The following is a 24,237-nucleotide window of genomic DNA, read 5'->3' as shown; positions in this document are numbered from 1 at the left end:
TTTTTTACCCAGGATTTTTTTCTTTTTAAGAGGGCAGTGTATTTTAATTATAAGTTATGCTACAATAGCTGACCGCTATAGCAAGTTTGGCTAAATGCAATAGCAGTAGTCTCAATAAGGATGTAGATTGTCATAAACGGTCTTAAATTTTGAATGGATTATACTTTGAAGACTACAGTGAAGCAAGCTCTGAATTGGTTTTGGAATTTATAGTTCTTCATGCAGACAGGTTTGAGCATGGTAGATGTATGTTGATTGAATAAAGTCTGTCTGAAATTTTGTTATAAAGATGTCTTCTCGAAGAAGTAAACAAGTCTTCTGTGGTATTGTTTGAACTTGAAAATAAAATCTGAAACAGTGCTGCAAATAATGAGGAATGATGCATTTGCTTGTCTAAACTGAACAATAATACTTAAAATGTTGAAACCATGGAATAAAAGGAAAAAATGGCAGCAAGGATTTCAGTTTACCTGAGTCACAGTAGTGGTCAACGATTGTATTTTGAAGGAGGAAAGAGTACCAAGGTATTGATACTAAGGCCACCATATATAATATACATAATATAAGTATATATATTAATGCCCTAGATGCAGTTTCAAAACTTGGATATAGTCAGGATGATGGATAGAGTGGACTCATTTCACATGTAACTTAATGCAGAGGAACGTGATGTGGTATATTTTGGTAATAAGAATGGGGAGCGGCAACATAAAATAAAAGACACAGTTCCAAAGGGATTGCATAAGTAGCAAAACCCAAGGATGAAAATGCACTAATTTATTAGTAGCAAGGCAGGTTCAGAAAGTTGAAAAGATATATGGGGTGCTGGATTTTATGAATAGAAGTGCAGTATGGAAATTGAAAATTTAACTTAAGCTTTCTGTTTACAAACATTCAAAAGACTCTTTCTTTTGCAAATAGTTTACAAGTGCATGAATTCACATGTACTTTTAATATTATCTATCGATATAGTCCTACCTAAGGTGCTACTTTAGCCAAGGCAGGTTGGAAACTTTCAAGGAAATTTCTTTTTAACTGTCCCCTCAAATGTGATTCTGTATCTTTACCTATCACTCTGTGGACCTTTGCACGGAATTTGTAATTCATTGAGTTTGACACTCTGTTCTGGACTTGGATATTCACACATTTGGCAAAAGGTATGTATTGTTCTAAGTTGAGGGGAAAAAGATACTCCTTACTAGGTGTTAAATGTTTGCACAGGAGAGCTTACATTTGTGGGTGCACATTGTGCAGTTAGTCAAGACCGTTACCTGTGTTGTATTAAAAAGTCCTGTTTGGTAACTGAGACTTGTCCGAGAAGAAGCTTCATGCCCTCTGCTTTTGATTTTATTTCTACTCCCTTTTTATTTTTCTAATCAACCTGTTCAGAGAAATTATTACACACCTCTAAAACAGATGGGGTTTTACCCAGACACCTCAGTCAAAGGATAGGTACACTATGACTCCATCACAAGAGGGCTCCTGCCATACTCAAACTTCTCTGCATGAAGAACAATAGATTCCAAAACAGTTTCAGATATTATTTCACTAATATTCAAACTATAATCCATTCAAATTTTAAGACCACTTATGGAGTCAGAGATGTACAGCATGGAAACAGATCCTTCGGTCCAACCCGTCCATGCTGACCAGATATCCCAACCCAATCTAGTCCCACCTTCCAGCACCTGGCCCACATCCCTCCCAACCCTTCCTATTCATATACCCATCCAAATGCCTCTTAAATGTTGCAATTGTACCAACCTCCACCACTTCCTCTGGCAGCTCATTCCATACACGTACTGCCCTCTGCCTGAAAACGTTGCCCTTAGGTCTCTCTTATATCTTTTCCCCTCTCACCCTAAAACTATGCCCTCTAGTTCTGGAATCTCCAACCCCAAGGAAAAGCTTTTGTCTATTTATCCTATCTATGCCCCTCATAATTTTGTAAACCTCTATAAGGTCACCCCTCAGCCACACATGCTCCAGGGAAAACAGCCCCAGCCTGTTCAGCCTCTCCCTGTAGCTTAGGTCCTCCAACCCTGGCAACATCCTTGTAAATCTTTTCTGAACCCTTTCAATTTTCACAACATCTTTCCGATAGGACCAGAATTACTTGTGACATCTGCATCTCTATTCAGACTGTTATTGCATTTAGCTATCAGACTTGGATTATGCTGTCACAATAGGCTATTTTGGTATACCTTGAAAATTTACTGTCCTCTTAATAAAAATCCTGGGTGAGAAATGCTCATGTTAAAAACATCCAGTGATTTGATATATGGTGAACTTGCTTCATTTTCTATTTCATCATTCCCACCCCCATTGGTGTAATTTCAAGGACACTTTTCATCACCATAAAACCACATACAAATGCGTTACTTCCAACATAAAGATAACTGTAAATGACTAACAATATAATCAAACCACCAAATTACTAGTTTGACAGCAGAAAGTGAATTAGGATACACAGGATTTATATAGCCTCCATGGCAGAATTTCGTATGCTTTGCATTGAAAGGATGGTTCCTCATAATTATCAATGCAGTAAAAGTCCTCAGTTAAAATTGTGATTCACTGTTAAAACCCTAGATTCTTACTTGTAGAAAAAATAAATATTAAAACATTATACCACCTTGTATTGAAATATTTCACACAGCTGTATTGGCAAATGGAATATCTTTTTAAAAATTTTGAAAGCATTGAAGAAAAATGAAAGTTCTTGCTACAATATGTTCTGTTTGTAGAAGATCTTGTTTCCTGGACTTGCTTTATCTACCTGGTTGCTACATACCATTCCCTCTTACCCCAACCCATCTTCTTCCTAAATCTTCCACTCGATGGCTTTCACACTTGCCAATTTCTTCCTGGTTATCTGTTCTGGAGGCAAAGCTCCAGTGTTGCAGAGGTTTGAATCCTAAAACTTTAGAAGTGCTGAGCGAGATCCATTTACAATCCATTTTTTCAAATGCTCTTGCTTGCTGCTACTCCTGAATCCTTGGTGTTAGTGAGGATTCAGAAGAAGAGCAATGAGACAGGATCAACTTTGAATTTTTTGTTTTACAAACATGGATTATACATGCCCCAGCTGGGAATTCTACAGCTTTGAATCTTACCTGGATCTTGAAAGGGAGCACAAATCTAAGAAGGGCAAGTAGTGAGAAGGATCCATAAGTGTGGTGCTGGAAACTCATGGCAGGTCAGGCAGCATCCAAGGAGCAGGAGAGTCGATGTTTTGGGCATTAGCACTTGTCACATCCCTGATGAAGAGTTTATGCCCAAAGCATCAATTCTCCTGCTCCTTGGATGCTGTCTGACCTGATGTGTTTTTCCAGCGCCACACTTTTCAATTATGATCTCCAGCATCTACAGTTCTCGCTTTCTCCTAAGTGGTGAGATGGGGAATGAGAGGCATGAGGAGAGGCCACTACAAAAATGCAGCAATCAAATCTTATAGAAAACAATGTTAAATTTAACCTTATGCCACTCAAAAGACTAAGGGCCTCATTAACTTATCAATATCATCCCCGTTAAACGTTCTTTTAATTTTCAAAGACCTTGCTGTTTGACTACAGTTATTAGTGACACAAATGACGGCTCCTCCGAGTCTCTTAAAATTTGATCCAAACATGCACTGCATGCATCATTTTGCATGCTTCAAAGCTGTGATTATCTAACTCACCAGTGTGAAATGCCTTGCTAATACTAGCACTTTTGCCTGTCATCTTCCACTTGCCCCAATCCTAATTTTCAAAATACTGTCACTTACTCAAGGGCAACTCAAGTTATTATAGCTGGTAAACTTTGTGTACACTGCCATTTATTAAGGGTATATATAGAATGAAAATCTGAGGCTCAAAGCCTCAGAATCCCTAGAAAAGTATGTAGGATCATGTTGAAATTTTGGCATCTACAATTTTGAAATTTTCATTTTTGGGATTTGAATTAGTGTTTGCTCATGTTTTTATGGAATGCGTGCACTATTAAATTTTTGTTGAGTGTGGTGCTGGAAAAGTACAGTACATCATGCAGCATCCAAGGAGCAGGAGAATCAACATTTTGGGCATAAGCCGTTCATCAGGAATGGAGTCCATGTGGGATCAGTCGGTTCCGTAGGCAGGCATTGAGGAAGGACGTGTGGCTATGATAGTGAGTCTGCTTTAGGACATGGCTGAAGAGGTTCTGGGCAGAGGAGATGACCGAGGATTTGAGGGGGAGGAGGTGAGGGGGGTGCAGTGACAGAGAGACTCACTCGCATCCTTGTAAAGAGAGAGGAAGAGAACTTCTTCAAGATAGGCATCCTTGGAAGAGACTTCGCAGTCAGGTTGAAATCAACCAGGAGAAGGTGAGGACTGCAGATGCTGTAGATCAGAATCGAGAGTGTGGTGCTGGAAAAGCACAGCAGGTCAGGCAGCATCCAAGGAGCAGGAGAATCAACATTTCGGACATAAGCCCTTCATCAGGAATGAGGCTTGTGGGCTGAGAGATAAATAACCACACTCTTGACTCTGATCTCCAGTCATCACGTTCTCCCCATTAAGTTTTTGCACAGTAACAAGTGCATGATCACTTGAAGGGGCCAACTTATGTACAGCCTATGTGGAAATTTCCAGACTATTACACAGTTAAGGTGTTACATGGCTCTAGACCTGCTAGACTGCTTACCTGTTATTACCTATCAACGGGCAATCTGGTAGAGAACAATTTTATAGTTTTGCAGTCACGATAAAAAAGTATTGCCAGAACTTATACCATTGAAGTCATAATTTTCTTTTTGCTGCCTTTGAACCTCCCCAAAGTGCAGGAGTGAAGTAGATCTGTAAACATTTCAAGTCTTTTTTTGAGATGTGCAGTAAATGGCTGTTACACCCAATTGGGCTGTGAGCTTGCATTGAGGATTGGTTAATGGACAAAAACTGGAATAAACGACTGACGTTTTGGTTCATAGACTGTAATTAGTGTTTCAGCTGTTTACAGTTTTCACTGACTTTTTTGGGGGTCAAGTGTAATATATATTTACATTTGGTGGTTCAGTTAAGTGTAAAAATAAGATTTAGGAGGATGCAGAGGCTGCAAAATAATTTATACAAGTGAATATTTAAGAATGTAGCAGATGATTATGATGTTGAAAGCATGAAGTTACCAATGCAAGGAAGATAAACATTATGCAGAAGGATCTGGTTTCCTGTGTATAAATCAAAGTAAATATGCATAAACAGCAAGCAGTTAGGGAACTAAATAGTATTATAATTCAATCCTTTTCTCTTGAAATCTAAAAGTAAAGAAATCAATAATTGCTATTACATTGTTCTTTGTAAGACCACACTGAAAATGCTGCGTACAGGTTGGTTCACCAACCAAAAGGGAGCTTTGCCTAAATTCACTAGACTGATTGCTTGACAGAGATCAGATTTTTTGTTACTAAATGCTCAAGGCCAAAGTGATTTTTGGGTCAGAAGATAACCATGCATCTAATAGCGAAATAGGTTGGGATGTCATTTGGCTTATTATTACTGCTCTCTTTTTCTGATATCAGATGTGATTGAGTTTGTCATTTGAGCGGCATGCAAAGCTATCTAAAAGAAAAACCTTGCTAGGTGGTTTATACCTTGCATTTTTGTTGTCATTTTGCTGTAGTATGGTGTTGTAAACATATGTTAACTGTTAAGGTGTGCTGTGCTCTAGCCAGTCAACTTTTGTGGACTGTACAAATGACCGTGGACAACAACATAGCAATGTACTGGTTATTTTAAATTAAATCCTCTAATGACAAAAACCTGTCATCTAAGTATAAAGCATCTGAGATTGCTGTACATGGTCTATTGTATTTACATTTTGAGAAATTGCTATCATTTCTTTGAAAGGAAACATTGTTAAATATTATAAAAATCCTGCATACTTTGATCTTAATTGTCCCTAAGCATTCTTTCTGATAAGTATGCAATGAACAATAGATAAATGTTAAATACATTTAATTTGCAGGTTGCAGTAATAGGATAAATCTCAACTGAACCATTTATTGGCATTCACAGGTGCAGGGACGAGACCCATCGCTAGATATCACTCAGGACATCATTGATGAGTCTGAAGAGGAGCGATTTGAAGAAATGCCTGAAACAACTCATACAGTTGATCTTCCACCATGTGAACTAAACAAACTGGAAGAGATTGCTGACTTGGTAACCTCAGTTCTCTCCTCTCCTATTCGCAGAGAGAAGTTGGCACTGGCTTTGGAAAATGAGGGCTATATTAAAAAACTGTTGCAGCTATTTCAAGTTTGTGAGGACCTGGAGAACACAGAAGGTCTACATCACTTGTATGAAATTATCAGAGGAATTTTGTTCCTCAATAAAGCAGCACTGTTTGAAGTAATGTTTTCAGATGAGTGCATTATGGACGTGGTGGGGTGTTTGGAATATGATCCTTCCTTACCTCATCCCAGAAAACACAGAGAATTTTTGACCAAAACAGCCAAATTTAAAGAGGTTATACCTATCACTGACACTGAACTGAAGCAAAAAATTCATCAAACATACCGGGTGCAATATATCCAGGATATAATTTTGCCTACCCCATCTGTATTTGAGGAAAACTTCCTATCCACACTAACGTCATTTATATTCTTCAATAAAGTGGAGATTGTTAGCATGTTGCAGGTGAGTTAATTTTCAGCGATATTAACAATTTGATTTACAGATTTAATGTCTCATCTATAGCAAGATTTTACCTTGCTCTGGATTCAGACAGAGAAGCCAGCATGTTCCCCCTTATGTAAAGGAATAAAATACGTTTTGGAAATGAAAGATGATCATGCAATAAAAATGGAACTTTATTTTTGCTACCTTTATGCTCTGAGTGATTTATGCCTTAACCTCCTGTTGAGATTTGTTTACATTAGTTTTCCTGTACTAACATAGTTGGAATGTTTCAGAGCAATGTTTCCTGGTTGCTAGTCAAGTTAGATTTGGGAAATTTTGAGCTATGGATGTGTATCAAAAATTGATTCAATCCAAATGTATTTGATATTAAAAGGTTTTACAATGGAAAATGCAGTTCCAGCAGCCTGTCTTGAATTGTACCTTATTTGGGTGAGACCAGAAACTAGTGTAGGTTACAAGCAGGCTTTATATATGAATGAAAAGTAGATAGCTGAAACATTTAAAACTTTTTTTTTAACAGATCCTGAATTATCTGGGTAGTTTGGTTTTTTTTTTATTTTAGGTTTCCAGAATTTGTTGGTTTTTTTGTCCATTTTTTGTTTTACTTGTCTAACATTACCTGGCTGAAACTTGAATTTCCTTTCCAGGAACAAATTTACTTTTTAGTGCGCAACTTCACCACACAGTCTAGCAGCATCGATGGAGTGAGAAGTAGAATTGACATTTAGAGTCCGATGTGACTTCTTCAGAGGAAAATTCGCAATGGACTAAAAGCTAACACCTGTTTCTTTCTCTACGATGCTGCCCAAATACACTAAGTTTCTCCACAATTTTCTGATTGTTTCAGATTTCCAGCATCTACAGTATTTTGGTTTTATTTGATTGTTTTAATGCTAAGTTTGTTTGTTTAATGGTGTTGTTAATGCCTACCCTATCTAAATGCTCTTAATTTGATTTCCATGTCAGTTTAAAAGTGTGCAGTAGTTGAATGAATTTCCTAATCTTCGTGTTGGTGCAGATGATTGGAGTCTGATTCTATATACGGGATGCACATTTAGTGTGATGCAAGTTTTTAAAAAAACTGATAATGTAGCCTAATTAGGATGAGTTGTATGACCCTGTTGAAATCTAGCTACTGGTAGCTATGCTTGGGAAACATCTTAATTTGCAGAGGATCTGAAGAGCAAGAAGTACATTAGAGTAATCATATTTGTAGTGATGAGCATACTGATGAAAGACATATATATCAACCTAAGTGCATAGTTACAAAGTAAAATGCAACCATTGATGAGACCACAGTTTATGTTGGGGGCTTAAATAATATTTTTGTTCTTCTTGATGAGTCAGATGATCTGCAGTTTTCAATGACTGTATCAGAAAGGTTGCCTGACTATGGAGCTGCATCAGGTGATAAGAAATTTTAGGTGTTGTCAGCATACACAGAACAGCATGGTGACTCAGTGGTCAGCACTACTGCCTCACAGCACCAGGGACCTGGGTTCAGTTTTCCTTTGGGCGACTGCGTGGAGTTTGCACATTATCCCCATGTCTGCATGTGTTTGCTCCACAGTTCAAAGACGGCAGTGTTAAATTACCCATAGTGTGTAGGCTATGTGGATTAGCCATGGGAAATGTAGGGATAGAGTAGGGGAATGAGTCTGGATGGGATGCTCTTCAAAGAGTTGGTGTGGATCTGTTGGGCTGAATGGCCTGTTTCCACACTGTAAGGATTCTATCATCTATGACATGTATCGAACACTCAGCAACAAACAGGTTGAACTAGACCATGTGAAACACTGGTGTCCTTTTCAATTCATACTTCAATATCGCATCTCATTTCTTATCCATCAGAGACCACGTGGTATTAAGTACACTCTCTGACTACTCTAATGCCTTCCCATTTTCTGTAAACTGTAATCTATCCAAAATGCAGTTATATTTATCTTGCCCTTTCTTGCTGTTATGCAGTGATAGATCAGGTGACTTGATCAAGAAAAAAAGTGTAACTGGCTGTGATGCCAGTCTTTAAAATTTAAAAGCATATTTGTTATAGAATGTGGATTTTGTTGGTGAAGTCAACATTTATCGCCCATCTGTAATTGCTCTTGAGAAAGACAATTAGAGATGAACCACTGCGGTACTTGAGGGTTTAGGAAGAAAGTTTCTGGATGGTGTATGGCTGGAGGGCAACTTGCAGGTGATGGTTTTCCTGTGTATCTCATGTCCTTCACCAAGTTGTAGAGTTTGCTTGTTTGCAAGGTACATTTGTTGAATTTGCTGCAGTGTATTGTGTTTATTGTACACTGCTGCTACTGTCAGGTTATTGGTGTGACACCTAATTTTGGCACAAACCCTCAGATCTTAAAGCCAGCTTTGCAGTGTTGATTGGGGAGGGTTGTTGTTTTTGTTTCTGGTACTTAAGCTGATGCTGGCTGGTCGGTCCATTTTAATCCTATTTAGGAAATATTTCAGTGGCTTAGTACAATTAAATACCTTTCTGGGCTAATTCAGAAGGCATGAGAGAGTAAGGTGCATTAGTGTTGGTCGGGAGTCGCATAGGCCTGATTAAGGAAAGACAATAGAATTCCTTGGAAATATTTTAACCAGATGTCAGTATTGATTGATAATGGTTTCACGGTCATCCTTGGACTAGGGTTAATTCCAAATTTTTAATAGAATAAATTTAACAATGGGATTTGGACCCTTGTCGCCAGATCATTTGCCTGAGCCTCTGCACTACTGGTTGAGTTAAATCATTTCAACACTGTCTCCCCTTAAATTTCCAGAACTTGCAGCTCGAGATAACATAGAGATGTTCAGAGGTCATAATCTTGCTGCTCATGGTGAGGCTATGTTGAACATACGTTGTCTTAGGTAGAGTCTTCAAAGAACAGTGCAGCACAGAATCAGACCCACCTCACCAAGTCTGCAATGACACATGATGCCTTTCTAAACTAAAAACCTCTTGTTTCTGCATGGTCAGTATCTCTCTATTCTCTGCCTATTCATATATCTGTCAAGATGCATCTTAAACGTCACTTTTTTTAATGTGCTTCAACCACCACCTTACCAGCAAATTCCAGGCACTTAACACCCTCTGTAAATAAAAAAAAGTACTTCTCTCTCATCTCCTCTGAACTTTCCACCTTTACTTTAAACCTATGTCCCCAAGTAATTGATATTTCTACTCTGGGAAAAGACTCAGACTTTCCATTCTATCCTTGCCTTTCATAATTTTGCAGACTTCTTTCAATTTTAATGATTTTTCTTAGTTTTATGTCAGAAGATGGGCATAATATCAGTGAAACAATGGTATCAATTTGGGGTGATTATCTATAAATATCTGACCAGGATTGTTACGTTTTATTCCATTTATTTGACTGCGATTTTCTTTATCCACATTTCCGTGTTGTCAGCAGGCATATGGAGCACTGACTAACAACCAAAAATGGACTAAAGCACATTTGTATGTTTCAATAAAGTTGCAACTCCGACTTCTATATTCCAATAATTACAATCCAATCTACTCAACCTCTCCTTGCAAGACAGCCCCTCCATAGCAGATATGAGCTTAGTCAATCTTCTCTGGACTGCCTCCATTACAAGCTTCCTGTATATTCCCTGAGATTCACAGTATTCCACCTGTGGTCTGACTAGTGCCTTACATAAGGCCATAAGACAGGAACAGGATTAGGTTGTTTGCTCCATCAAGTCTATGCCTCTATTTGATCATGGCTGTGTTTCCCAACCCCATTCTCCTCCCTCCTAGTATAGTTTTAGCAAAATCTCTTGTTTTGTTATTTACTTTTAAAAATAGCACCCACATTTTTAAAACAAGAGGGCTACATACACCAAGAACGGCAGTTCACATTTTATATACGCTGCATCAGTCAGCCAGTATTTTAGATGGATGTGAATATAGGAAGTATAGTTGGTAAGTTTGCAAATGGCGCCAAAATTGGTGGTATCATCGATAGTGAAGAAGGTTATCTAAGAGTACAGAGATTTTGATTAACTGAGCCAGTGGGCAGAGAGTGGAACTCCATCTTCCACTCTCTGCCCACTGGATAAATGTGAGGTCTTACATTTTGTTAAGATGAGCAACAGCAGGACTTGCACAGTTGGTGATAGGACTGTGCGAAGTGCTGTCGAGCAGAGACACCTAGGGGTTCAGGTAGACAGGTTGGTAAAGAAGGCATTTGGCACATTTGCTTTCATTGGTCTGACCATTGAGTATATTAGTTTCGATGTCACTTTGCAGATGTATAGGGTGTTGGTGAGGCCACTTTTAGAGTACTGTGTACAGTTCTGATCACCTTTCTATAGGAGGGGTATTACTAAATTGGAAAAGATGCAGAAAAGATTTGCAAGGATGTTAGCAGGGCATGGTGAATAGCAAAATATTTTGCCTAGGGTAGGGGAGTTCAAAACTAAATGTAAAATGGACTTGAGGGGCAACCTTTTCACAAAGGGTGGTTCCTATGTGGAATGCACTGCCAGAGGAAGTGGTACATGTTGCAGCATTGAAAAGTCATTTGGGCAAATGCACAAATAGGTAAGGTTTAGAGTATTATGGGCCAAACACAGGCAAATGGGACTAGTTTAGTTGAGAAAACCTGATCAACGTGGTCATATTGGACTGAAGGGCTTGCTTCCATGCTATATGACTATTGGTATCAGTCAAAGAACCACAAATTGTATAGTATGAGGAGCAGTATTTGGACTGTCTCTGAATGATCTTTGGAAAAAGCTGTGAACTTTATCCTGCTGTCTTGCCGCTTGCCTGTATTTCTGTTTGTACTTTTCAAATTTTCTTGTTTTAAATGTTATAATTGTGTCAGATTCTACCACTTCCTCTGGCAGCTTATTCCATACATACATCATCCTCTCCATGAAAAAGTTGCCCCGTAGGTTCCTTTTATATCTTTCCCCTCTCACCTTAAACAAATGCCCTCTGGTCCTGGACTCTCCCTCCCTGGGGAAAAGACCTTGTCTATTTACCCTGTCCATGCCCCTCATGATTTTATAAACCTCTAGAACATCAACTCTCAGCCTCCTGCGCTCCAGTGAAGAAAGGTCCCAGGCTATTCGGCCCCTCCCGAAAGCTCAAACCATGCAACCCTGGCACCATCTTGTATCTGTGAGGTAGACAGCAATAACAGTTGAAGGTGACGATTTATAAAACATAACCTAAATGGCAAATAATTAATATGTTTGTACCTTTTCTGAGTAATTGAATATTAACATGTCACGTCAGTGAGTTGGAGTCTTGGTTGCTTTTACAATGATATAGAGCAGATGCTAGAAAGTGGACACAGTTTCTCCATGCATTCAACCTTCTAAATTTAACACATTTTCAATGTAAGCTGGGTTCAGCTCCTTTATATTCAGAAATGGTAACATCAGGTGAACTAGAAAAGCACTAAGGTCAGTGTGATTAGTAATGTTGCTATTACTTTCAGACTGATCTGTCTTGCAGTCAAGATTAGAGTAGTGCTGGAATAGCACAGCAGGTCAGGCAGTTTCCGAGGAGCAGGAAAATCGACATTTCAGGCAAAAGCCCTTCATCGGGAATTCCTGGTAAAGGGCTATTGCCCGAAGCGCGATTTTCCTGCTCCTCAAATGCTGCCTGACCTGCTGTGCTTTTCCAGCACAACTCTAATCTCCAGCATCTGCAATTAAGAAACTTTGAAACAGTTCACAAGCTTTATTTAATTCTAAACTTAGTTAGCTTTGCATTTTTCTTAAGTTAGCATTTAATTAACTGGCAATATCTATAAAACATTTAAATTTGTATTCATTTCTACGTTGGAAAGATGCAATGTCTGTCATATCCTCTAAGATTGGTAGTTCCTTTCGTGGTGTCAATATATTGCCTTTTGTACAACTTAATTTTGTTTCAGTTTTATGGAATTTCATTGTATTCTGTTTTACGAAGATGTTGCTGCATTTGAGTTATAAAGCAAGCCTTTATAGGTTGGGACTTTTTTCACTGGAGCATAGGAGACTGAGAGGTGACCTTTTAGAGGTTTATAAAATCATGATGGGTGTCTTTTCCAAAGGGTGGGGGATTTCAAGAGTGGGGGTGCATATTTTTGAGCTGAGAGGAGAGAGGTTTTAAAAAGACATGAGGGGCAATTTTTTTACACGAAGTCTGGGTAATGTGGAATGAATTTCCTGAGGAAGTGGTGGGTGCAGGCACTTGGATAACTACATGAAGAAGAAAGGTTTAGAGGAATATGGGCTAGGAACAAGCAAATGGGACTAGTTCAGTTTGGGATTATGTTAGGCATGTTAGGCATGGACTGGTTGGAACAAAGGGTCTGTTTCCATGCTGTGGTTGTGAAACTTTGAAATTCTCTGTACCAGAGGGCTGTGGATGCTACATTATGTTCATGTAGAGCAAGAGTGGAGAATTGAAATAGAATACCGGCCATGATCATCATGAATGACAAAGCACCCCTAAGAAGCCATATAGTCTGCCTCTTATTATTTTCAATCTCCTTAAATTCTTGGGCTTATCCAGTTCAGCATAAAATCCCACTTGGTGTATTTTTCTAAATTGTTCTTGTCTTTAGTTCAGAAGTCATTACATCATAAAGAAAGGCTGTTTCGTCCATTGATTCCTTGCTCTCCTGAGGAGCAATTCACGTAATTGTCACTCACTTGCCCCCTCCCACATTTCCAGTCCATTCCCCTTTCAGATATTTGTATTTTGAAAATGTGGAAATATATAGGCAAAAACGATATTGAATCTGATCTTGATTGAGGGAGTGGAAAGGTTAACTAATATAGCTGGTGAACATTTGGAGAATGATCACAGCAAAGTTATTTAAGAGTGTTCTATTCGACCTAAATGTTCTCAGTAAGGAAAAAGGCCTCAACAGATTAAAAAGTGCACCAGTCGAGAAAAATTGGTAAATAAGAGTACAAATAATGAGATATGTAAGCAAGACGTGATGAGGTATACACACAATTTTAAAAATACTTCTGAGAAACCTAGGCAAAAATAATTTTATGCATAATCTATGAACAAGGTCAAATAAAGATGAACATTAAATAGAAGTAATATTAAATGATAATTTTACCTAAGTTTCCAGAATGTACAAATAAATGGACATAAAAGAAGGAAATGGCCAATTTGATATCTGGATATGGCAGTAGTGTTGAAGAAAAATTAATATAATTGATGGCACCCTGTTCCAATGGCATTCACTTTCAAAATGCTGGCAGAACTGGGAGATCAAATATCAAGAGGTTCTAACAATCTTCAGATCTCCTTTCATATGTAAATTTTGTCAGAATATCATGGGGTTTGTATTGTCTGATTTTAACTTTGGGTAAGATTCTGCACAGGATGCAGGCTAGAAATACTGGTTAATTAAGGACAATCTTCATGAATTTGTGACAGATAAATTACATCTGAGAAATTGAGCAAAAGTCCTGATTTTTTTTTAATGGAAATACCATGTTTATAGGAATATAATTTTTAAATTGTGTCTAAGGATGCTTTTGGATTAAATTAATGCAAACTATAAAAGAGTGCAACAGTCTAACTGAAAAGATGATTTGAAGTCAGAAGAGTGGTAACTAACGTATCTTCACTATTAAGATCTAAATGATGGCCTCCAAATATCAATTTTTAGATCAGTGACCATTGTATTGTGGTTTACTGAGAGGTGGATGGGCTGCCTGCAGGTGGATAAATAAGTTAGTCATGACATTTATATTGGAGAAGTAAGTCATTTCGCTCCAAATTTGTATCGACCTAAGGAAAACATACCACTCCCTACTTTCCAGTTGTTGGTGGTTGTACTTCATGTTGCATGTACAATTACTTTTTTACAGATACCTCTGCTATCCATTGATACAGTAAGTTATTCTTCTCCAAACGCGCACACATACCTATTAAAGTATATGATATGTTGGAAAGACTGAAAAACGTGGAGGAAAGGAAGTCAGCCATCCTATCTATATGGATGCCAAAAATAGAAAAGAAATGGCCCAAGTCCATAAAAATGATTTTAGGTTTGAATATGAATCGAAAGAAGATAAATTCTGGATGATACTCCAGCTGCATATTGTCAGATCAACAATAGTTAATAATATTAGAAAGAAAATTACAATTTCACTGGGAATTAGCATCAAATCTGGGAAGGTGGGAGGTATTCTACAAAATGCAATGCCCAAGTGAGGAGTAGGAAAACGAACTAATTCCAGTTTGGAAGGAAAATTGGGAAAATTAAAACAAAGTAGGAAGGTTGAAATAATTGAGCTTAATAAGTAAAAACAGGGTGCATTAGGAATAAGGACAGTGGAGAAGGCAACACAAGTCGAGCAAAAATGCTCAAAAAGGAAGTGTTAAATACAAGGAAAAAAGGTGGAGTGTGTGTACTGCAGTGATCAGGATGGAAGGGAAATAAGTTAGACAAGTAAAAGGATCATTAAGCACCCGAAAATGACTGGATTAGTAAAGATGGTATGCTTGCTGTTGAGGATATGTGACAGTGGTGATATGGCTAGAAATGAAAGTTAAACAAAAGATTGTTACATTAGTGTGGTGCTAGAACCCTAATTGGACAGAAAGCTACTGACAAATCCAGGAGGTGATTTTTGAAATAAGAAAATGATGTCATGAAAATTTTATGATTCGGAGATGCCGGTGTTGGACTGGGGTGTACAAAGTTAAAAATCACACAACACCAGGTTATAGTCCAACAGGTTTAATTGGAAGCACACTAGCTTTCGGAGCGACGCTCCTTCACAATCACCTGATGAAGGAGCGTAGCTCCGAAAGCTAGTGTGCTTCCAATTAAACCTGTTGGACTATATAACCTGGTGTTGTGATTTTTAACTATGAAAATTTTAGTTATTGACTGTAACAAGGATGGAATGAATAGAAAAATGAAAATGAATCCCTAAAATATGTGCATTGTTTGTTCCTTAAATATGCTTTGTCATTTTAACGCTAATATATTTTTCTTGAGTTGCAGCATCCAAAACGGAGTTCATTTCTCTAAGTGGGCTGTAATGAAAGTTCTGTACAACTGAAGCATTGCTCCCTTTGGTGTTTCAACCCTTGTGTTCCATTTGCCCTTTGATTACTTTCTGTACCTGAGATTTATGGTCATGGATAACCAAATTACTCTTCCACATTTCCTGAGGTCTTCCCTTGACATACATGAGAATAATCTAATTTCTTTTTCGGGTGTGTTGAAAAATGTTGATATTAAAAAAAACTAAAAGATACAACGTTCTTAAAAGTTACTTCACATTTGTTGTGGAGCTCAAATAATTGACCTGTTGTGTTTAAACTGGAAATTCACAAGTTAATCACATATATAAAAAACCTTTATGCAAGCTGAAACTGGTAAAATTGAAATACTGAAACTTGTTATTTTTGTACAGGAAGATGAGAAATTTTTGACTGAACTCTTTGCACAGTTAACAGATGAAGCAACGGATGATGACAAAAGGCGTGAATTAGTAAGTTAACTGTTGAATTTCAAAAGTAGTGTATTTGTGTATAATGGTTTACTTCACACTTATTTTCTCTAAAACACAGGTGAACTTCTTTAAGGAATTTTGTGCTTTTTCTCAAACACTGCAACCTCAGAACCGTGATGCATTTTTCAAAACGTTGGCGAATTTAGGAATACTTCCAGCCCTTGAAATCGTTCTGGTAAGAATGGACTTTTCTTTTTGGTAGTGATCACTTCATTAAAACATGAAAAGGAAGTCTCCATGCAGTTATTTGTCGTCTTTCTCAGAATTGAACCTCTACTCACCTCATTGTTCAGGTGTTATTTTACCAAAAAAAAAATCACTGGGCAATTTTGACTGCTCAGCAGTATACAAGCCTTGATTCCCCTCAATATGTGACTTTTGGTGGTGCTCATATTGAAAAGAACATTGGTGTTCCCTAAGACGAAAGAGTTGAAGATGCTTGCCTCTTTCTTCTTAGAAATTAGGATTGAATATCTTGCTATCTGATCCTTGACTATCACAAAATGTAATTGTGGTCCTTGATTTGAGTGTGGAAAAGGCAATTTGTGTTCATTCAACTTCACATGGTTCTTTTCAGACGAATGATTGGTTAGATCACAGGAAGCAAAGAATAAGGATAAATGTCTATTTCAGATTGGCAACCTATATTGAGAGGAGTTGCACAGGGATTATCCTGGGTGCTCACAACAATCTATCAATGATTTGGATGAGGGAACCACATGTAGGGTATGTAAATTTGGTCAAGAAACACAATTCTAAACTCAAGTTGTTAAGCGGAGATAGTGTCTGCAAAATGATACAGATGGGTTAAATGAGTGGTCAAATGTTTGGAACATGGAGTACAATGTAGGTAAGTGTGAACTTGTCCATTTTGGCACATGGAATTGAAAAACAGTGTAGTATTTTAAAATGGGAGAGATTACATATCTTTGTGCAAAGGGATATTGATGTTTGGTACAGGATTCACAAAGTTACTATGCAAGTACACTAAGTGATTAAGAAGTTTATTGCAAAGAGGCTGGGATATAAAAACAGGGAAGCTTTACTGCAGCTGTGCAGAGAGATGGTGAAACCAAATTTGGAGCTCTGTATGCAATTTTGGTCTCATTTGAGAAAAAGATAATTGCTATACAAATTCAGAAAAGGTTCATTGCCCTTATTTCTGGGGTGATGCGCTTATCTTATGAGCAAAGGTTGAATAGTTTAGGTCTATACCCATTGAAGAGTAGAAGAATGAAAAGTGATTTTGAACCAGTAGATCCAGAGGGAACTTGTTAGGGTATCTCCTTTTTTCATGGGAGAGACTCAAATGAGGGTGCATATTTGAAGTTTGAGGTCTCCCATAGGGACACATGAGTTTTTTTTTTCTGAGGGAGTTTAGCATGTGAAATTCTCTTCCTCAGAAGGTTGTAAAAACTGGGCCATTAAATTATTCAAGGCTGAGTTAAATTTTTGATACACGAGGGAGTTGAGAGTTATGGCGTGCAGTCAAAAAGATGGATCCCTAATCATAACCAAATAAAATGATCTTTTTGAATGGCAGAGCAGTTTCAAAGGGACACTTACTATTTTGCTAGTTACTTGCTGAGGTTTGATCTTTGATTGGTGAGCCCCTCAAGTTTGCTCCTCACTTCTGCAGGTGTTTGCCTTCAGTTTTCTATCAATCACTCGTGAGATAGGAAGAAACTAGGTGATTTAATGCTTTTTTTTTAAACTGGAATAAGATTTTGGGGCTCCAAAATGATCACTAGTGTTATGGTGCACAAATAATTTTAGAGCTTCATAGGGAGTGGTATTATTCATTGTTTTCCATTGCACTTTTCATTCTTTAGACGAGCAATTTACTTAATTCCAAAATTACTTGTAAATGAGGAGCTGAAGCCCTGAAGTATTGCAGTTTTTGGTAAACTACAAAGATCAAACAATAGACCATAGCTGCCTTGATCTTGTGGTTTGCATGTAAGCTATCTACTAAGCCATTTCAGCACTCACATGAAGTATTCCTGTGTTGTATTCTTTTTGTCTTTCAGCCAGGAACAATTAGTTGATATCAATTAATTATTTCTCTTCAGTTTTTTTGCATTGTGTTCGCCTCAGAGTTTAGAGTTTTTTTTAGCAACTGAGAGGGTAATTTGTTTGACATGATGCTTGGGTCCATCCATGAATCAGGTTGCAGTATCTGCATTTGGTTGGGCTTTGCCAGTAAGTTGCATCAGTTGTTTTCAATCAAAGTTATAATTTGTACATAAGTTTAACAAGCCGTATTAAAAGACCAAATTGCTAGACAATACTCAAAGGAAAGGGTAATTAAGCTTTCTGCACATTTTCAGTACATAGAAGCAGACTTAGACATTGAATCTGCACAACTTCTTAAAAATATTCAAAGTAGTTATCCCACGTGAGGTAGATTAGGTTCAGCAATGGCCTAGGAGACAATGCTAATTAAAAATACATAAAGTAGAACAGGAAGAAATGGTCAGATACAAAAGCAGAAATTGCTGGAAAAGCTCAACAGGTCTGGTTGCATCACCGTTGATAAATTGTGGAGCTGATAAAAGCACAGCAGGTCAAGCAGCATCAGAGGCGCAGGAGTATCTGGTCCTGGACTGGAGAGGGGGAAGGGAGCTGAGAAATGGCGGGGAATGGGTGGGGGTGATTACTAGGGCTGCAGGAAAGATAGGTGGGATGGCAATAGATGGATGCTGGTAGGCGATGATTGAGATTGGTCAGTGGGAAGGGTAGCAGGACCGAGGATATGACCATTGAGGTTGCAGTGGGAGAGAGACCCCCACTGAGATCTTTGCAGTGGGAGGACAAAAACTCCTTCAAAGTGGGCATCCTTTACAGAGGTTTCCCAGTAAGGTTTTCAGCAACTTGGATGTAGCGAGAACTGCAGATATTGGAAAGTCAGATTAGATAAAGTGTAGAGTTGGACAACAGGTCAAGCAGCATCAGAGGAGCAGTAGAGTTGGCATTTCAGGTTGGGACCTTTCACCAGGGCTGTGAAGGGGGCTGAGAAATAAATAAAGGTATGGTAGAGAGCTGGAGGGAAAGAAAGGTGGGATGTTGGGTGAATGCAGATTGTGATTTGTCATTGGGAAGGGTGACAAGATGGAGGAAATGACCAGGAGATTGCAGTGGGAGAGAGACTTACTGAGATCTTTGCCTGGTAGCATTACCGGAGTTAAAGTGTGAACACTGCTTTCTTATCACAGATACTGCTGTATCTGGTGAGTTTCACCAGTAGGTTTTTGATTCAGACCTCCAGCAACCACAGCTCATTATTATAGAAGTGGTTAGGTGATTCCAAAAGTTTGTTTATTTTTAGAGGAAGGAAATACAATTTTGTCATCAGTAAGTGCTCTTCAGGATGGAGTTGTATCATTGCGATGGAAGTTTGGGAAGCTTAGTATCGTGAGTTTTGGTGAGATCAATAGATATGGCAGAGGACAAATTAGTTTATGCATTGTACATCTTTTTGCATTTAGCATGGATCTCTGCTCTTAGTTTGCACACAATTAATGGGGGCTCTATCTAACTGCTATACATCTAGCTGCTGAAACGCTATTCTTAAAGCTGTATTGCACCAATACTGGTCAGATCAGTTTTTTTGCCTCCTCCTAACAGTGTGTTTTAGCAAGAAATGCCACATTGCACTTTTGCATTACTTGTTTCTATTCCAGTCATTGTTGGGGCTTTTAAGCAAGATCACCAGTTTGCTAAATTATGAGCACTTCTGTGTGAGAAGATTATGCAAACTTTGTCACCCATTTCCCTTAACAATTGTTTTGAAGCATCAAATGTTTGTGTTCTTACTGAGTCAACTTTACTTCTCAAGTATATTTTGTACATTGTATACTTATGTTCGAACTGTCACATTTGATGCGGTTGGTCTACAGACTTTTGAACATTTGGATGTATGCTATTACAAACTTTTGTAATGTCAAACCTTGTTAACATCTCTTCAAAAATAATCAATTATTTTCAACATTATTGTACTCAGTAATAGTTTTGTGCTTTGTGGAACAAATTTGTTCAATATTTATCCATTTTTGGCAGAAGTACTGGATGGCACTCAATTCTTTTGTGTGATTTCCTTAACGTTTTAGCAGAGGTAATGGCAGCCTGGATGTGCAGTGCCAGTCCTGGATCATGTAGCCAATTAGCTCTGGGGCATATGTTCAAGGATGCTCATCACAGTGAAGATTATCTGTTTTTCTGTACATCATGGTTTTATACTTTTAAACTTCTGAACTCAAAATTTAAAAGCATTCCTACTGGTGTTCATTAATGGTTTGATGTTCAATAACTGCATCAAGAACTGTGAAGCACCTTGACAAATTTAAAACTAATGGGATGTTTATTCTATTTTTGGATCCCTCTTTCTATAATGTGTATATATTAAATCCAGAAGAGCTCAGTGCTTAACAAATTTCTTGAAAAGCTGGATAGTGTGTTTGTTAAGAACAGTGTATTAAAGTCAAAGTAGCAGATTAGGATAGTCTAACATTGATGTTGCACTGCTTGATTTATGTCAGTAAGTTGATGTGTTTTGCTGCAAAACGCATTACGTTTTCTGTAGTAACATTCAAAAGAACAAATGGTGAAAGTGGAAATGCTACTCATCTGTTCGAGGAGATCAGTTGATTAAGAAGTCGTGAAAAGCCTTTTTGGCAAATGATCAGAATTGAGTAACTGTTAACATCTGTCAAAATGGAATTGAAAATCTACCTTTCCTTTTAAAATTGTAAGCAATTAAAATATTTTTACTTCAGGATCATTAGGTTATGCAGGTCCTTTGAGTTATATATTCTCTCCTGTCACTTCATCCAGAGTTTGGAACTATTTAGAGAATCTTTATCTGGAGCTCTATCTATCTGTATGGATTTCAGTAAGGTATTCAACCAAGTTCCTCATGGTAGACTGGTTAGTAAGGACAGATCTCATGGAAAACGGGGAGATTAAGCAATCTGGATACTGAACTGCCTCGAAGGTAGAAAACAGAAGGTGGTTGTGGAGGGTTGTCTTTCAGACTGGAGGCCTGTGATCAGTGGTGTGCCACAAAGATCGGTGCTGGGCCCACTGATTTTCATCATTTGTATAAATAATTTGGATGTGAACATAGGTATAGTTAGTAACTTTGCAGATGACACCAAAATTAGAGGTGTAGTGGACAGCAAAGAAAGTTACCTCAGTGCAATGGGATCTTGATCAGATAGGCCACTGGGCAGAGGAGTGGCAGGTGGCATTTGACTTAGAACAATGTGAGGTGCTGCATTTTGGAAAGGCATATCAGAGCTGGATTTATACACTGGGAAGGTCTTGGGGAGTTGCTGCTGCACAAAGAAACCTGCACTTTCATAGTTCGTTGAAAGTGGAGTCGCAGGGAGATAGGATAGTCAACAAGGCATTCAGTATGCTTTCCTTTATTGGTCAGAGCATTGAGTAAAGGAGTTGGGAGGTCATGTTGTGGCTGTGCAGGACAATGGTTAGGCCACTTTTGGAATATTGTGTGCAATTCTGGTCACCCTTCTACTGGAAGGATGTTGTGAAACCTGAAAGGGTTCAGAAAAGATTTATAAGGTTGTTACTAGTGTTGGAGGATTTGAGCTGTGCAAAGAGGTTGAATAGGCTGGGCCTATTTTCCCTGGAGTGTCATGGGCTGAGGGGTGACCTTCTAGAGGTTTTATAAAATCATGAGCAGCATGGATAGGGTAAAGAGGGTAATGTCCTTTTCCCTGGGGTGGGGGAGTCCAGAACTAGAGGGTATGGGTTTAGGGTGAGAGGGATCTAAGGGGCAATTTTTTCACACAGAGGGTGGTGCGTGTATGGAATGAGCTGCCAGAGGGAGTGGTGGAGGCTGATATAATTACAGCATTTAAAAGGCATCTGGACGGGTATATGAATAGGAAGGGTTTAAGAGGGATATGGACCAAGTGCTGACAAATGGGACTAGATTAGGTTAGGATATCTGGTCGGCATGGACAAGTTGGACTGAAGCGTCTGTTTCCGTGCTGTACATTTGTATGACTTTATTCTTTTGTTTAGTGATAGTGAGAAGCTGTTTCACCTGATGCTGTAGTTGAATTGTTCTTTTTTATTTGTCACATCTTTTCACTTCTAATAGTGGAAATGTTTGACCTTCCACTGTTGTCATGGGGTTGGAAATTATACATTAATGTGTTGCAAATGCTACAGCAGCTGTATCTTGGCTCTTGAATCATGTATGGCAATATATAGTTGGGATGGTGCACTTTTTTTATTGGGCTGGGTATGTTGTTAACTTTGAAATGCTTCTTTGCTAGATTGTATTATAAGAATAGTAATTTCCGTTGAATAGGTCACTTAATATTTTCAGTTCATTTCTGCAATTAGTTTTCTTCGTTGTAAGAATGCCCTATTTTTAACTGCTTGGTATGTAATTGTAATTTTCAATTAAATAGTGCATTTATCTTGCTGCTTTACAGGGCATGGATGATGCACAGGTGCGAACTGCAGCTACAGACATATTCTCTTATCTAGTAGAATATAGTCCATCAATGGTACGTGAGTTTGTGATGCAGGAAGCTCAGCAGAGTGATGATGTAAGTATTTGTCCATTTGGAAATAAACTAATTCTATTTCACTATACAGCTGTAACTACACTACAACTGTTGACTCTCTTTTGGGGTGTTAAATGATTTATCATTTGTCTGTGTATGTTACCTTCACTGCACTTTTTATGTAACTGAAAGTCACCCATGGTATTTTATGGGGTTAGGAATATCTGGTCAGAATGTCTTCCTGTTTGTCCTATGTCGTGTTCTGTGCATTCCTTGCATGGGATTTTGTTACACTACGTTGGTCTCATTCGATGTAATGGCACAGTTCACCTCTATCGACAAAACCCTAGCCAGAGAAACAATAGTCAACCTGCTGGACATACAAAACAGACAACAAGACGGGGAACCTATCAACAAAGACTGCATACTCAAACTACTGGACCTGTGCCTCACAACACACTTCACATTCAACAACCAAATATATGAACAAATCAACGGCACACCCATCTCTGGACTCATAGCAGAAGCTGCAATGCAAAGATACAAACAGTCTTACAGCAAATTCAACTCAAACTCTGAGTCAGATATGTAGATGACACCTTTGTAATAATTAAAAACACAGAAATAGAAAACACACACTGGATCATCAACGCCACACTCACAGGAATCAGATTCACTAGAGAGGAAGAAAAGGACAACCAACTCCCATTCCTAGACGTGATGGTACAGAGAACACCCAACGGAGAATTCACCACAAAGGTATACAGGAAAACCACACACACAGACCAAGTCCTGAACTACGAAAGCAACCACTCCAACACACACAAGAAGTTGCATCAAGACACTGTTACGTTAAGGACAAAAGGGTAACTAGGGAGAGAATAGAGCCCCTGAAAAGATCAGCAAGGCGACCTTTGTGTGGAGCCGCAGGCGATGGCAAACATAGCAAACAAGTATTTTGCATCAGTTTACTGTGGAAAAGGACATGGAAGATATAGAATGTAGGGAAATAGATGGTGACAGAAAAATATCCATATTTCAGAGGAGGAAATGCTGGATATCTTGAAACACATAAAGGTGGATAAATCCCCAGGATCTGATCAGATGAATCTTAGAACTCTGTGAGAAGGGATTCCTGGGCCCCTTGCTGAGATATTTGTATCATCGATAGTCACCAGAAGACTGGAGGTTGGCTAATGTGCCACTATTTAAGAAAGGTGGTAAGGACAAGCCAGGGAACTACAGAACAGTCAGCCTGACATCGGTGGTGGGCAAGTTGTTGGAGGGAATCCTGCTGGAGAGAAAGTACATGTATTTCGAAAGGCAAGGACTGATTAGGGATAGTCAACATGGCTTTGTGCATGGGAGGTCATGTCTCACAAACTTGATTGAGTTTTTTGAAGAAGTAACAAAGAGCCAGAGCGGTAGATGTGATCTATACAGACTTCGTAAGGCGTTCAACAAGGTTCCCCATGGGAGACTGATTAGTAAAGTTAGATCTTATGGAATACAGGGAGATCTGTAGGGTG

General features: G+C 38.4%; 1 protein-coding gene across 1 annotated transcript in view; it reads left to right on the top strand.

Annotated features, from left to right (window-relative positions):
- Window positions 1-24,237, top strand: part of LOC140483053 (serine/threonine-protein phosphatase 4 regulatory subunit 3B-like) — a 56,826-nt gene that overhangs the window by 5,742 nt on the left and 26,847 nt on the right. Inside the window, exons 4-7 of the mRNA XM_072580962.1 lie at window positions 6,033-6,656; window positions 16,068-16,145; window positions 16,225-16,341; window positions 22,634-22,750. Of these exons, the coding sequence (XP_072437063.1) occupies window positions 6,033-6,656; window positions 16,068-16,145; window positions 16,225-16,341; window positions 22,634-22,750 (936 nt within the window). The remainder of the gene's footprint in view (window positions 1-6,032; window positions 6,657-16,067; window positions 16,146-16,224; window positions 16,342-22,633; window positions 22,751-24,237) is intronic.

This window comes from Chiloscyllium punctatum, chromosome 11 (genome assembly GCF_047496795.1).
Source record: "Chiloscyllium punctatum isolate Juve2018m chromosome 11, sChiPun1.3, whole genome shotgun sequence".
Lineage (NCBI taxonomy): Eukaryota > Metazoa > Chordata > Chondrichthyes > Orectolobiformes > Hemiscylliidae > Chiloscyllium > Chiloscyllium punctatum.
Note: the sequence above shows the minus strand (reverse complement) of the source record. Positions and strands in the feature narration are given on the sequence as shown.